At 36.0% G+C, this 18,992-nt stretch overlaps 1 protein-coding gene across 3 annotated transcripts in view; it reads right to left on the bottom strand.

Moving 5' to 3' along the window:
• LOC144443172 (ubiquitin-like modifier-activating enzyme 6) overlaps positions 1-18,992 on the bottom strand; it is a 179,940-nt gene that overhangs the window by 120,707 nt on the left and 40,241 nt on the right. For all 3 annotated transcript variants that reach the window (XR_013481672.1, XM_078132550.1, XM_078132549.1), the window contains 2 exons: positions 18,267-18,390; positions 12,606-12,715 (listed from right to left, as the gene is read on the bottom strand). Coding sequence is in view for 2 of the 3 variants with exons in the window: in XM_078132550.1 (XP_077988676.1) it covers positions 12,606-12,715; positions 18,267-18,390 (234 nt within the window). In the remaining variant the exon portion in view is untranslated. The remainder of the gene's footprint in view (positions 1-12,605; positions 12,716-18,266; positions 18,391-18,992) is intronic.

The raw sequence follows: 18,992 nt of genomic DNA on the forward strand, positions 1-18,992 counted from the left end.
TTTATTAATGATATCCACCAACACTACAGGGTTTATTTAGGACACCCACCAACACTACATGGTTTATTAATGATACCAACCAACACTACTGGGTTTATTGATGATACCCACCAACACTACAGGGTTTATTGATGATACCCGCCAACACTATTTGGATTATTGATGATACCCACCAATACTACTGGGTTTACTGATGATACCCACCAACACTACAGGGTTTATTGATGATACCCACCAACACTACTGGCTTTATTTATGATACCCACCAACACTACTGGGTTTATTTATGATACCCACCAATACTATTGGGTTTACTGATGATACCAACCAACACTACTGGATTTATTGATGATACCCACCAACACTACTGGGTTTACTGATGATACCTACCAACACTACAGGGTTTATTGATGATACCCACCAACACTACTGGGTTTATTAAAGATACCCACCAACACTACTGGGTTTACTGATGATACCCACCAACACTACAGGGTTTATTGATGATACCCACCAACACTACAGGGTTTATTGATGATACCCACCAACACTACTGGGTTTATTGATGATACCCACCAACACTACTGGGTTTACTGATGATACCCACCAACACTACAGGGTTTATTGATGATACCCACCAATACTACTAGGTTTATTGATGATACCCACCAACACTACTGGGTTTACTGATGATACCCACCAACACTACAGGGTTTATTGATGATACCCACCAATACTACTGGGTTTATTAATGATACCCACCAACACTACTGGGTTTATTGAAGATACCCACCAACACTACTGGGTTTATTGAAGATACCCACCAACACTACTGGGTTTACTGATGATACCCACCAACACTACTGGGTTTACTGATGATACCCACCAACACTACAGGGTTTATTGATGATACCCACCAACACTACTGGGTTTACTGATGATACCCACCAACACTACAGGGTTTATTGATACCCATCAACACTACAGGGTTTATTGATGACAAAAACCAACACTACAGGGTTTATTGATGATACCCACAAAAACTACTGGGTTTATTTATGATACCCACCAAAACTACTGTTTTTTTTATGATACCCACCAAAACTACTGCGTTTATTGATGATACCCATCAACACTACAGGGTTTATTGATGACAAAAACCAACACTACATGGTTTATTTATGATACCCACCAAAACTACATGGGTTTATTTATGATACCCACAAATACTACTGGGTTTATTGATGATACCCACCAACACTACAGGGTTTACTGATGATATCCACCAATACTACTGGGTTTACTGATGATATCCACCAACACTACTGGGTTTACTGATGATACCCACCAACACTACTGGGTTTATCAATGATACCCACAAACACTACTGGGTTTATTAATGATACCCACCAACACTACTGGGTTTATTTATGATACCCACCAACACTACTGGGTTTATTTATGATACCCACAAATACTACTGGGTTTATTGATGATACCCACCAACACTACAGGGTTTACTGATGATATCCACCAATACTACTGGGTTTATTAATGATACCCACCAATACTACTGGGTTTATTGATGATACCCACCAACACTACAGGGTTTATTGATGATACCCACCAAAACTACTGGGTTTATTAATGATACCCACCAACACCACTGGGTTTATTAATGATACCCACCAACACTACTGGGTTTATTAATGATACCCACCAATACTACTGGGTTTACTGATGATACCCACCAACACTACTGGGTTTATTTAAGATACCCACCAACACTACGGGGTTTATTAATGATACCCACCAATACTACTGGGTTTACTGATGATATCCACCAACACTATAGGGTTTATTGATGATACCCACCAACACTACTGGGTTTATTAATGATACCCTCCAACACTAAAAGGTTTATTTATGATACCCACCAAAACTACTGGGTTTATTTATGATACCCACCAACACTACTGGGTTTATTAATGATATCCACCAACACTACTAGGTTTATTTATGATACCCACCAACACCACTGGGTTTATTAATGATACCCACCAACAATACTGGGTTTATTTATGATACCCACAAATACTACTGGGTTTATTGATGATACCCACCAACACTACAGGGTTTACTGATGATATCCACCAATACTACTGGGTTTATTAATGATACCCACCAATACTACTGGGTTTATTGATGATACCCACCAACACTACAGGGTTTATTGATGATACCCACCAAAACTACTGGGTTTATTAATGATACCCACCAACACCACTGGGTTTATTAATGATACCCACCAACACTACTAGGTTTATTAATGATACCCACCAATACTACTGGGTTTACTGATGATACCCACCAACACTACTGGGTTTATTTAAGATACCCACCAACACTACGGGGTTTATTAATGATACCCACCAATACTACTGGGTTTACTGATGATATCCACCAACACTATAGGGTTTATTGATGATACCCACCAACACTACTGGGTTTATTAATGATACCCTCCAACACTAAAAGGTTTATTTATGATACCCACCAAAACTACTGGGTTTATTTATGATACCCACCAACACTACTGGGTTTATTAATGATATCCACCAACACTACTAGGTTTATTTATGATACCCACCAACACTACTGGGTTTATTTAAGATACCCATCAACACTACGGGGTTTATTAATGATACCTGATACCCACCAATACTACTAGGTTTACTGATGATATCCACCAACACTATAGGGTTTATTGATGATACCCACTAAAACTACTGGGTTTATTTATGATACCCACCAACACTACTGGGTTTATTAATGATATCCACCAACACTACAGGGTTTATTTATGATACCCACCAACACTACTGGGTTTATTAATGATACCCACCAACACTACTGGGTTTATTTATGATACCCACCAACACTACTAGGTTTATTTATGATACCCACCAACACTACAGGGTTTATTTAAGACACCCACCGACACTACTGGGTTTATTTATGATACCCACCAACACTACAGGTTTTATTGATGATACGCACCAATACTACAGGGTTTATTTATGATACCCACCAACACTACAGGGTTTATTGATGATACCCACCAACACTATAGGGTTTACTAATGATATCCACCAATACTACTGGGTTTTTTAATGATACCCACCAATACTACTGGGTTTATTGATGATACCCACCAACACTATAAGGTTTACTAATGATATCCACCAATACTACTGGGTTTATTAATGATACCCACCAATACTACTGGGTTTACTGATGATACCAACCAACACTACTGGGTTTATTAATGATACCCACCAACACTACTGGGTTTATTCATGATACCCACCAAAACTACTGGGTTTATTAATGATACCCACCAACACTACTGGGTTTATTTATGATACCCACCAACACTACTGGGTTTATTAATGATACCCACCAACACTACTGGGTTTATCAATGATACCCACCAATACTACTGGGTTTACTGATGATATCCACCAACACTACTGGGTTTACTGATGATACCCACCAACACTACAGGGTTTATTAATGATACCCACCAATACTATTGGGTTTATTAATGATACCCAACAATACTACTGGCTTTATTAATGATACACACCAACACTACTGGGTTTATTAATGATACCCACCAACACTACTGGGTTTATCAATGATACCCACCAATACTACTGGGTTTACTGATGATATCCACCAACACTACTGGGTTTACTGATGATACCCACCAACACTACTGGGTTTATCAATGATACCCACCAACACTACAGGGTTTATTAATGATACCCACCAATACTACTGGGTTTATTTATGATACCCACCAACACTACTGGGTTTATTTATGATACCCACCAACACTACGGGGTTTATTAATGATACCCACAAATACTACTGGGTTTACTGATGATATCCACCAACACTACAGGGTTTATTGATGATACCCACCAACACTACTGGGTTTATTAATGATACCCACAAACACTACTGGGTTTATTAATGATACCCACCAATACTACTGGGTTTACTGATGATATCCACCAATACTACAGGGTTTATTGATGATACCCACCAACACTATAGGGTTTATTGATGATACCCACCAACACTACTGGGTTTATTAATGATACCCACCAACACTATAGGGTTTATTGATGATACCCACCAACACTACTGGGTTTATTAATGATACCCACCAACACTATAGGGTTTATTGATGATACCCACCAACACTACTGGGTTTATTAATGATACCCACCAACACTACAGGGTTTATTAATGATACCCACCAATACTAATGGGTTTACTGATGATACCCACCAACACTACAGGGTTTATTTATGATACCCACCAACACTACTAGGTTTATTTAAGATACCCACCAACACTACGGGGTTTATTAATGATACCCACCAATACTACTGGGTTTACTGATGATATCCACCAACACTATAGGGTTTATTGATGATACCCACCAACACTACTGGGTTTATTAATGATACCCTCCAACACTAAAAGGTTTATTTATGATACCCACCAAAACTACTGGGTTTATTTATGATACCCACCAACACTACTGGGTTTATTAATGATATCCACCAACACTACTAGGTTTATTTATGATACCCACCAACACCACTGGGTTTATTAATGATACCCACCAACAATACTGGGTTTATTTATGATACCCACAAATACTACTGGGTTTATTGATGATACCCACCAACACTACAGGGTTTACTGATGATATCCACCAATACTACTGGGTTTATTAATGATACCCACCAATACTACTGGGTTTATTGATGATACCCACCAACACTACAGGGTTTATTGATGATACCCACCAAAACTACTGGGTTTATTAATGATACCCACCAACACCACTGGGTTTATTAATGATACCCACCAACACTACTAGGTTTATTAATGATACCCACCAATACTACTGGGTTTACTGATGATACCCACCAACACTACAGGGTTTATTTAAGATACCCACCAACACTACGGGGTTTATTAATGATACCCACCAATACTACTGGGTTTACTGATGATATCCACCAACACTATAGGGTTTATTGATGATACCCACCAACACTACTGGGTTTATTAATGATACCCTCCAACACTAAAAGGTTTATTTATGATACCCACCAAAACTACTGGGTTTATTTATGATACCCACCAACACTACTGGGTTTATTAATGATATCCACCAACACTACTAGGTTTATTTATGATACCCACCAACACTACTGGGTTTATTTAAGATACCCATCAACACTACGGGGTTTATTAATGATACCTGATACCCACCAATACTACTAGGTTTACTGATGATATCCACCAACACTATAGGGTTTATTGATGATACCCACTAAAACTACTGGGTTTATTTATGATACCCACCAACACTACTGGGTTTATTAATGATATCCACCAACACTACAGGGTTTATTTATGATACCCACCAACACTACTGGGTTTATTAATGATACCCACCAACACTACTGGGTTTATTTATGATACCCACCAACACTACTAGGTTTATTTATGATACCCACCAACACTACAGGGTTTATTTAAGACACCCACCGACACTACTGGGTTTAATTATGATACCCACCAACACTACAGGTTTTATTGATGATACGCACCAATACTACAGGGTTTATTTATGATACCCACCAACACTACAGGGTTTATTGATGATACCCACCAACACTATAGGGTTTACTAATGATATCCACCAATACTACTGGGTTTTTTAATGATACCCACCAATACTACTGGGTTTATTGATGATACCCACCAACACTATAAGGTTTACTAATGATATCCACCAATACTACTGGGTTTATTAATGATACCCACCAATACTACTGGGTTTACTGATGATACCAACCAACACTACTGGGTTTATTAATGATACCCACCAACACTACTGGGTTTATTCATGATACCCACCAAAACTACTGGGTTTATTAATGATACCCACCAACACTACTGGGTTTATTTATGATACCCACCAACACTACTGGGTTTATTAATGATACCCACCAACACTACTGGGTTTATCAATGATACCCACCAATACTACTGGGTTTACTGATGATATCCACCAACACTACTGGGTTTACTGATGATACCCACCAACACTACAGGGTTTATTAATGATACCCACCAATACTATTGGGTTTATTAATGATACCCAACAATACTACTGGCTTTATTAATGATACACACCAACACTACTGGGTTTATTAATGATACCCACCAACACTACTGGGTTTATCAATGATACCCACCAATACTACTGGGTTTACTGATGATATCCACCAACACTACTGGGTTTACTGATGATACCCACCAACACTACTGGGTTTATCAATGATACCCACCAACACTACAGGGTTTATTAATGATACCCACCAATACTACTGGGTTTATTTATGATACCCACCAACACTACTGGGTTTATTTATGATACCCACCAACACTACGGGGTTTATTAATGATACCCACAAATACTACTGGGTTTACTGATGATATCCACCAACACTACAGGGTTTATTGATGATACCCACCAACACTACTGGGTTTATTAATGATACCCACAAACACTACTGGGTTTATTAATGATACCCACCAATACTACTGGGTTTACTGATGATATCCACCAATACTACAGGGTTTATTGATGATACCCACCAACACTATAGGGTTTATTGATGATACCCACCAACACTACTGGGTTTATTAATGATACCCACCAACACTATAGGGTTTATTGATGATACCCACCAACACTACTGGGTTTATTAATGATACCCACCAACACTATAGGGTTTATTGATGATACCCACCAACACTACTGGGTTTATTAATGATACCCACCAACACTACAGGGTTTATTAATGATACCCACCAATACTAATGGGTTTACTGATGATACCCACCAACACTACAGGGTTTATTTATGATACCCACCAACACTACTAGGTTTATTTATGATACCCACAAACACTACAGGGTTTATTTATGATACCCACCGACACTACTGGGTTTACTGATGATATCCACCAACACTATAGGGTTTATTGATGATACCCACCAACATTACTGGGTTTATTAATGATACCCTCCAACACTACTGGGTTTACTGATGATATCCACCAACACTATAGGGTTTATTGATGATACCCACCAACATTACTGGGTTTATTAATGATACCCTCCAACACTACAAGGTTTATTTATGATACCCACCAAAACTACTGGGTTTATTTATGATACCCACCAACACTACTGGGTTTATTAATGATATCCAACAACACTACAGGGTTTATTTATGATACCCACCAACACTACTGGGTTTATTTATGATACCCACCAACACTACAGGGTTTATTTATAATACCCACCAACACTACTAGGTTTATTTATGATACCCAACAACACCACTGGGTTTATTAATGATACCCACCAACACTACTGGGTTTATTAATGATACCCACCAATACTACTGGGTTTACTGATGATACCCACCAACACTACTGGGTTTATTTAAGATACCCACCAACACTACGGGGTTTATTAATGATACCTGATACCCACCAATACTACTGGGTTTACTGATGATACCCACCAACACTACTGGGTTTATTAATGATACCCACCAATACTACTGGGTTTACTGATGATACCCACCAACACTACTGGGTTTATTTATGATACCCACCAACACTACAGGGTTTATAAATGATACCCACAAATACTACTGGGTTTACTGATGATATCCACCAACACTATAGGGTTTATTGATGATACCCACCAACACTACTGGGTTTATTAATGATACCCACCAACACTACAGGGTTTATTTATGATACCCACCAAAACTACTGGGTTTATTGATGATACCCACCAACACTCCTGGGTTTATTAATGATACCCACCAACACTACAGGGTTTATTGATGATACCAACCAACACTACTGGGTTTATTAATGATACCCACCAACACTACAGGGTTTATTGATGATACGCACCAATACTACAGGGTTTATTTATGATACCCACCAACACTACAGGGTTTATTGATGATACCCACCAACACTATAGGGTTTACTAATGATATCCACCAATACTACTGGGTTTTTTAATGATACCCACCAATACTACTGGGTTTATTGATGATACCCACCAACACTATAGGGTTTACTAATGATATCCACCAATACTACTGGGTTTATTAATGATACCCACCAATACTACTGGGTTTACTGATGATACCAACCAACACTACTGGGTTTATTAATGATACCCACCAACACTACTGGGTTTATTCATGATACCCACTAAAACTACTGGGTTTATTAATGATACCCACCAACACTACTAGGTTTATTTATGATACCCACCAACACTACTGGGTTTATTAATGATACCCACCAACACTACTGGGTTTATCAATGATACCCACCAATACTACTGGGTTTACTGATGATATCCACCAACACTACTGGGTTTACTGATGATACCCACCAACACTACAGGGTTTATTAATGATACGCACCAATACTACAGGGTTTATTTATGATACCCACCAACACTACAGGGTTTATTGATGATACCCACCAACACTATAGGGTTTACTAATGATATCCACCAATACTACTGGGTTTTTTAATGATACCCACCAATACTACTGGGTTTATTTATGATACCCACCAACACTATAAGGTTTACTAATGATATCCACCAATACTACTGGGTTTATTAATGATACCCACCAATACTACTGGGTTTACTGATGATACCAACCAACACTACTGGGTTTATTAATGATACCCACCAACACTACTGGGTTTATTCATGATACCCACCAAAACTACTGGGTTTATTAATGATACCCACCAACACTACTGGGTTTATTTATGATACCCACCAACACTACTGGGTTTATTAATGATACCCACCAACACTACTGGGTTTATCAATGATACCCACCAATACTACTGGGTTTACTGATGATATCCACCAACACTACTGGGTTTACTGATGATACCCACCAACATTACAGGGTTTATTAATGATACCCACCAATACTATTGGGTTTATTAATGATACCCAACAATACTACTGGCTTTATTAATGATACACACCAACACTACTGGGTTTATTAATGATACCCACCAACACTACTGGGTTTATCAATGATACCCACCAATACTACTGGGTTTACTGATGATATCCACCAACACTACTGGGTTTACTGATGATACCCACCAACACTACTGGGTTTATCAATGATACCCACCAACACTACAGGGTTTATTAATGATACCCACCAATACTACTGGGTTTATTTATGATACCCACCAACACTACTGGGTTTATTTATGATACCCACCAACACTACGGGGTTTATTAATGATACCCACAAATACTACTGGGTTTACTGATGATATCCACCAACACTACAGGGTTTATTGATGATACCCACCAACACTACTGGGTTTATTAATGATACCCACAAACACTACTGGGTTTATTAATGATACCCACTAATACTACAGGGTTTATTAATGATACCCACCAATACTACTGGGTTTACTGATGATATCCACCAATACTACAGGGTTTATTGATGATACCCACCAACACTATAGGGTTTATTGATGATACCCACCAACACTACTGGGTTTATTAATGATACCCACCAACACTATAGGGTTTATTGATGATACCCACCAACACTACTGGGTTTATTAATGATACCCACCAACACTATAGGGTTTATTGATGATACCCACCAACACTACTGGGTTTATTAATGATACCCACCAACACTACAGGGTTTATTAATGATACCCACCAATACTAATGGGTTTACTGATGATACCCACCAACACTACAGGGTTTATTTATGATACCCACCAACACTACTAGGTTTATTTATGATACCCACAAACACTACAGGGTTTATTTATGATACCCACCGACACTACTGGGTTTACTGATGATATCCACCAACACTATAGGGTTTATTGATGATACCCACCAACATTACTGGGTTTATTAATGATACCCTCCAACACTACTGGGTTTACTGATGATATCTACCAACACTATAGGGTTTATTGATGATACCCACCAACATTACTGGGTTTATTAATGATACCCTCCAACACTACAAGGTTTATTTATGATACCCACCAAAACTACTGGGTTTATTTATGATACCCACCAACACTACTGGGTTTATTAATGATATCCAACAACACTACAGGGTTTATTTATGATACCCACCAACACTACTGGGTTTATTTATGATACCCACCAACACTACAGGGTTTATTTATGATACCCACCAACACTACTAGGTTTATTTATGATACCCAACAACACCACTGGGTTTATTAATGATACCCACCAACACTACTGGGTTTATTAATGATACCCACCAATACTACTGGGTTTACTGATGATACCCACCAACACTACTGGGTTTATTTAAGATACCCACCAACACTACGGGGTTTATTAATGATACCTGATACCCACCAATACTACTGGGTTTACTGATGATACCCACCAACACTACTGGGTTTATTAATGATACCCACCAATACTACTGGGTTTACTGATGATACCCACCAACACTACTGGGTTTATTTATGATACCCACCAACACTACGGGGTTTATTAATGATACCCACAAATACTACTGGGTTTACTGATGATATCCACCAACACTATAGGGTTTATTGATGATACCCACCAACACTACTGGGTTTATTAATGATACCCACCAACACTACAGGGTTTATTTATGATACCCACCAAAACTACTAGGTTTATTGATGATACCCACCAACACTCCTGGGTTTATTAATGATACCCACCAACACTACAGGGTTTATTGATGATACCAACCAACACTACTGGGTTTATTAATGATACCCACCAACACTACAGGGTTTATTGATGATACGCACCAATACTACAGGGTTTATTTATGATACCCACCAACACTACAGGGTTTATTGATGATACCCACCAACACTATAGGGTTTACTAATGATATCCACCAATACTACTGGGTTTTTTAATGATACCCACCAATACTACTGGGTTTATTGATGATACCCACCAACACTATAGGGTTTACTAATGATATCCACCAATACTACTGGGTTTATTAATGATACCCACCAATACTACTGGGTTTACTGATGATACCAACCAACACTACTGGGTTTATTAATGATACCCACCAACACTACTGGGTTTATTCATGATACCCACTAAAACTACTGGGTTTATTAATGATACCCACCAACACTACTAGGTTTATTTATGATACCCACCAACACTACTGGGTTTATTAATGATACCCACCAACACTACTGGGTTTATCAATGATACCCACCAATACTACTGGGTTTACTGATGATATCCACCAACACTACTGGGTTTACTGATGATACCCACCAACACTACAGGGTTTATTAATGATACCCACCAATACTATTGGGTTTATTAATGATACCCACCAATACTACTGGCTTTATTAATGATACCCACCAACACTACTGGGTTTATTAATGATACCCACCAACACTACTGGGTTTATCAATGATACCCACCAATACTACTGGGTTTACTGATGATATCCACCAACACTACTGGGTTTACTGATGATACCCACCAACACTACTGGGTTTATCAATGATACCCACCAACACTACTGGGTTTATTAATGATACCCACCAATACTACTGGGTTTACTGATGATACCCACCAACACTACTGGGTTTATTTATGATACCCACCAACACTACGGGGTTTATTAATGATACCCACAAATACTACTGGGTTTACTGATGATATCCACCAACACTATAGGGTTTATTGATGATACCCACCAACACTACTGGGTTTATTAATGATACCCACCAACACTACAGGGTTTATTTATGATACCCACCAAAACTACTGGGTTTATTGATGATACCCACCAACACTCCTGGGTTTATTAATGATACCCACCAACACTACAGGGTTTATTGATGATACCAACCAACACTACTGGGTTTATTAATGATACCCACAAACACTACTGGGTTTATTATGATACCCACCAATACTACAGGGTTTATTAATGATACCCACCAATACCACAGGGTTTATTAATGATACCCACCAATACTACTGGGTTTACTGATGATATCCACCAATACTACAGGGTTTATTGATGATACCCACCAATACTACAGGGTTTATTAATGATACCCACCAACACTACTGGGTTTATTAATGATACCCACCAATACTACAGGGTTTATTAATGATACCCACCAATACTAATGGGTTTACTGATGATATCCACCAACACTATAGGGTTTATTTATGATACCCACCAACACTACAGGGTTTATTGATGATACCCACCAACACTACTGGGTTTATTGATGATACCCACCAACACTACAGGGTTTATTGATAATACCAACCAACACAATAATTTATTTAGTATAGATACATGTACTCACAAATGTCATCACATATGGCTGCTTCACTTCAATGCATCTTCCACCTGTTACATAGGGTTTAAAGTCTTCTCCTGTAGTGTCACAAATGCTAAAAGCATAGGGTGATAATACTGTAACAACAGCATACAAGTTAAGATTAGCATGTAACCAACACTTTTCCACCATAATAGTATGCATTAGTTGTAAGATCAAATGACTATTTTAGAAATAAAAATAAAATCTGCTGTTTTCATACCATTCTGTAAAATCAAAAAGGGGTATTACTGTAATAGAAAGTCTAGTCTATAAACCCATACGTAATGTACCTATTAGGCTATAGGGTGTACATCTATATCATGTATCTATAAGGTGTACATTTATATCATGTATCTATAAGGTGTACATTTATATCATGTACCTATAGGGTGTACATTTATATCATGTATCTATAGGGTGTACATTTACATCATGTATCTATAGGGTGTACATTTATATCATGTACCTAGAGGTGTACATTTACATCATGTATCTATAGGGTGTACATTTACATCATGTATCTATAGGGTGTACATTTACATCATGTATCTATAGGGTGTACATTTATATCATGTATCTATAGGGTGTACATTTATATCATGTACCTATAGGGTGTACATTTACATCATGTATCTATAGGGTGTACATTTACATCATGTATCTATAGGGTGTACAATTACATCATGTACCTATAGGGTGTACATTTACATCATGTATCTATAGGGTGTACATTTATATCATGTACCTATAGGGTGTACATTTACATCATGTACCTATAGGGTGTACATTTACATCATGTATCTATAAGGTGTACATTTATATCATGTACCTATAGGGTGTACATTTATATCATGTATCTATAGGGTGTATATTTATATCATGTATCTATAGGGTGTACATTTACATCATGTACCTATAGGGTGTACATTTACATCATGTATCTATAAGGTGTACATTTATATCATGTACCTATAGGGTGTACATTTACATCATGTTTCTATAGGGTGTACATTTATATCATGTACCTATAGGGTGTACATTTATATCATGTTTCTATAGGGTGTACATTTATATCATGTACCTATAGGGTGTATATTTATATCATGTATCTATAGGGTGTACATTTATATCATGTACCTATAGGGTGTACATTTATATCATGTTTCTATAGGGTGTACATTTATATCATGTACCTATAGGGTGTATATTTATATCATGTATCTATAGGGTGTACATTTATATCATGTTTCTATAGGGTGTACATTTATATCATGTACCTATAGGGTGTATATTTATATCATGTATCTATAGGGTGTACATTTATATCATGTACCTATAGGGTGTACATTTATATCATGTATCTACAGGGTGTACATTTACATCATGTATCTATAGGGTGTACATTTATATCATGTACCTAGAGGTGTACATTTATATCATGTATCTATAGGGTGTATATTTATATCATGTATCTATAGGGTGTACATTTATATCATGTACCTATAGCGTGTACATTTATATCATGTATCTATAGGGTGTATATTTATATCATGTATCTATAGGGTGTACATTTACATCATGTATCTATAGGGTGTACATTTATATCATGTACCTATAGGGTGTACATTTATATCATGTACCTATAGGGTGTACATTTATATCATGTTTCTATAGGGTGTACATTTACATCATGTATCTATAGGGTGTACATTTATATCATGTATCTATAGGGTGTACATTTACATCATGTTTCTATAGGGTGTACATTTATATATCATGTACCTATAGGGTGTACATTTATATCATGTATCTATAGGGTGTACATTTATATCATGTATCTATAGGGTGTACATTTACATCATGTATCTATAGGGTGTACATTTATATCATGTATCTATAGGGTGTACATTTATATCATGTACCTATAGGGTGTACATTTATATCATGTATCTATAGGGTGTACATTTATATCATGTATCTATAGGGTGTACATTTACATCATGTACCTATAGGGTGTACATTTACATCATGTATCTATAGGGTGTACATTTATATCATGTATCTATAGCATGTACATTTACATCATGTATCTATAGGGTGTACATTTATATCATGTATCTATAGGGTGTACATTTACATCATGTATCTATAGGGTGTACATTTATATCATGTATCTATAGGGTGTACATTTACATCATGTATCTATAGGGTGTACATTTACATCATGTATCTATAGGGTGTACATTTACATCATGTACCTATAGCATGTACATTTATATCATGTATCTATAGGGTGTACATTTACATCATGTATCTATAGGGTGTACATTTACATCATGTACCTATAGGGTGTATATTTATATCATGTATCTATAGGGTGTACATTTATATCATGTATTCATAGGGTGTACATTTACATCATGTATCTATAGCATGTACATTTATATCATGTATCTATAGGGTGTACATTTACATCATGTATCTATAGGGTGTACATTTATATCATGTACCTATAGGGTGTATATTTATATCATGTATCTATAGGGTGTACATTTATATCATGTATTCATAGGGTGTACATTTACATCATGTATCTATAGGGTGTACATTTATATCATGTATTCATAGGGTGTACATTTACATCATGTATCTATAGCATGTACATTTATATCATGTATCTATAGGGTGTACATTTACATCATGTATCTATAGGGTGTACATTTATATCATGTATCTATAGGGTGTACATTTACATCATGTATCTATAGGGTGTACATTTACATCATGTACCTATAGGGTGTATATTTATATCATGTACCTATAGGGTGTACATTTATATCATGTATTTATAGGGTGTACATTTACATCATGTACCTATAGGGTGTACATTTACATCATGTATTTATAGGGTGTACATTTACATCATGTATCTATAGGGTGTACATTTATATCATGTATCTATAGGGTGTACATTTACATCATGTATCTATAGGGTGTACATTTACATCATGTACCTATAGGGTGTATATTTATATCATGTATCTATAGGGTGTACATTTATATCATGTATTCATAGGGTGTACATTTACATCATGTATCTATAGCATGTACATTTATATCATGTATCTATAGGGTGTACATTTACATCATGTATCTATAGGGTGTACATTTATATCATGTACCTATAGGGTGTATATTTATATCATGTATCTATAGGGTGTACATTTATATCATGTATTCATAGGGTGTACATTTACATCATGTATCTATAGGGTGTACATTTATATCATGTATTCATAGGGTGTACATTTACATCATGTATCTATAGCATGTACATTTATATCATGTATCTATAGGGTGTACATTTACATCATGTATCTATAGGGTGTACATTTATATCATGTATCTATAGGGTGTACATTTACATCATGTATCTATAGGGTGTACATTTACATCATGTACCTATAGGGTGTATATTTATATCATGTACCTATAGGGTGTACATTTATATCATGTATTTATAGGGTGTACATTTACATCATGTACCTATAGGGTGTACATTTACATCATGTATTTATAGGGTGTACATTTACATCATGTATCTATAGGGTGTACATTTATATCATGTACCTATAGGGTGTACATTTACATCATGTATCTATAGGGTGTACATTTACATCATGTATCTATAGGGTGTACATTTACATCATGTATCTATAGCATGTACATTTACATCATGTATCTATAGGGTGTACATTTATATCATGTACCTATAGGGTGTACATTTATATCATGTATTTATAGGGTGTACATTTACATCATGTATCTATAGGGTGTACATTTATATCATGTACCTATAGGGTGTACATTTACATCATGTATCTATAGGGTGTACATTTATATCATGTATCTATAGGGTGTACATTTACATCATGTATCTATAGGGTGTACATTTACATCATGTATCTATAGGGTGTACATTTATATCATGTATCTATAGGGTGTACATTTACATCATGTATCTATAGCATGTACATTTACATCATGTATCTATAGGGTGTACATTTATATCATGTATCTATAGGGTGTACATTTACATCATGTATCTATAGGGTGTACATTTATATCATGTACCTAGAGGTGTACATTTATATCATGTATCTATAGCATGTACATTTATATCATGTACCTATAGGGTGTACATTTATATCATGTACCTATAGGGTGTACATTTATATCATGTACCTATAGGGTGTACATTTATATCATGTATCTATAGGGTGTACATTTACATCATGTATCTATAGGGTGTACATTTATATCATGTATCTATAGGGTGTACATTTACATCATGTATCTATAGGGTGTACATTTATATCATGTACCTAGAGGTGTACATTTATATCATGTATCTATAGCATGTACATTTACATCATGTATCTATAGGGTGTACATTTACATCATGTTTCTATAGGGTGTACAATTACATCATGTACCTATAGGGTGTACAATTACATCATGTATCTATAGGGTGTACATTTATATCATGTATCTATAGCATGTACATTTACATCATGTATCTATAGGGTGTACATTTACATCATGTACCTATAGGGTGTACAATTACATCATGTACCTATAGGGTGTACATTTATATCATGTATCTATAGGGTGTACATTTATATCATGTATCTATAGCATGTACATTTACATCATGTATCTATAGGGTGTACATTTACATCATGTATCTATAGGGTGTACATTTACATCATGTATCTATAGGGTGTACATTTATATCATGTATCTATAGGGTGTACATTTACATCATGTATCTATAGGGTGTACATTTACATCATGTACCTATAGCATGTACATTTATATCATGTATCTATAGGGTGTACATTTACATCATGTATCTATAGGGTGTACATTTACATCATGTACCTATAGCATGTACATTTACATCATGTATCTATAGGGTGTACATTTACATCATGTATCTATAAGGTGTACATTTATATCATGTATCTATAGGGTGTACATTTATATCATGTATCTATAGGGTGTACATTTATATCATGTATCTATAGGGTGTACATTTACATCATGTATCTATAGCATGTACATTTACATCATGTATCTATAGGGTGTACATTTATATCATGTATCTATAAGGTGTACATTTATATCATGTACCTATAGGGTGTACATTTACATCATGTATCTATAGGGTGTACATTTATATCATGTATCTATAGGGTGTACATTTATATCATGTATCTATAGCATGTACATTTACATCATGTATCTATAGGGTGTACATTTATATCATGTATCTATAGGGTGTACATTTACATCATGTATCTATAGGGTGTACATTTATATCATGTATCTATAGGGTGTACATTTATATCATGTACCTATAGGGTGTACATTTATATCATGTACCTATAGGGTGTACATTTATATCATGTACCTAATAGGGTGTACATTTATATCATGTATCTATAGGGTGTACATTTACATCATGTATCTATAGGGTGTACATTTACATCATGTATCTATAGGGTGTATTTGTACAGTGTAGATTTGTAGGCTTATAGTTCGTAATTGGAAGTAGACAATGGTGTTAATTTTAATACATACCCTTTACCTTGTACATTTCACTGTTCACTTTCTCCATTCCTTCTACTTCTTTAAATATAATAAAGTTACCAGATTCTAAACCATGCATCTGATTTTCTAAGCAAGTGACAACTCCTGGATTAGCCTGTTTGTAAATATAAATTGTGATATTAAATTTTTCATGAAGGCAACAGTACTACTTTTGTTTTATTCATTTGAGCACATGTCTCTATGTCTAGTTTAAGTGTTGTGTTTGACCTCACTGGGTTAAAATTACATGTAAGTGTTGTGTTTGACCTCACTGGGTTAAAACTACATGCAAGTGTTGTGTATGACCTCACTGGGTTAAAACTACATGTAAGTGTTGTGTTTAACCTCACTAGGTTAAAATTACATGTAAGTGTAGTGTTTGACCTCACTGGGTTAAAACTACATGTAAGTGTTGTGTTTGACCTCACTTGGTTAAAATTACATGTAAGTGTTGTGTTTGACCTCACTGGGTTAAAACTACATGTAAGTGTTGTGTTGTGTTTGACCTCACTTGGTTAAAACTACATGCAAGTGTTGTGTTTGACCTCACTGGGTTAAAACTACATGTAAGTGTTGTGTTTGTCCTCACTGGGTTAAAACTACATGTAAGTGTTGTGTTGTGTTTGACCTCACTTGGTTAAAACTACATGCAAGTGTTGTGTTTGACCTCACTGGGTTAAAACTACATGTAAGTGTTGTGTTGTGTTTGACCTCACT

Source organism: Glandiceps talaboti, chromosome 12 (genome assembly GCF_964340395.1).
Source record: "Glandiceps talaboti chromosome 12, keGlaTala1.1, whole genome shotgun sequence".
Lineage (NCBI taxonomy): Eukaryota > Metazoa > Hemichordata > Enteropneusta > Spengelidae > Glandiceps > Glandiceps talaboti.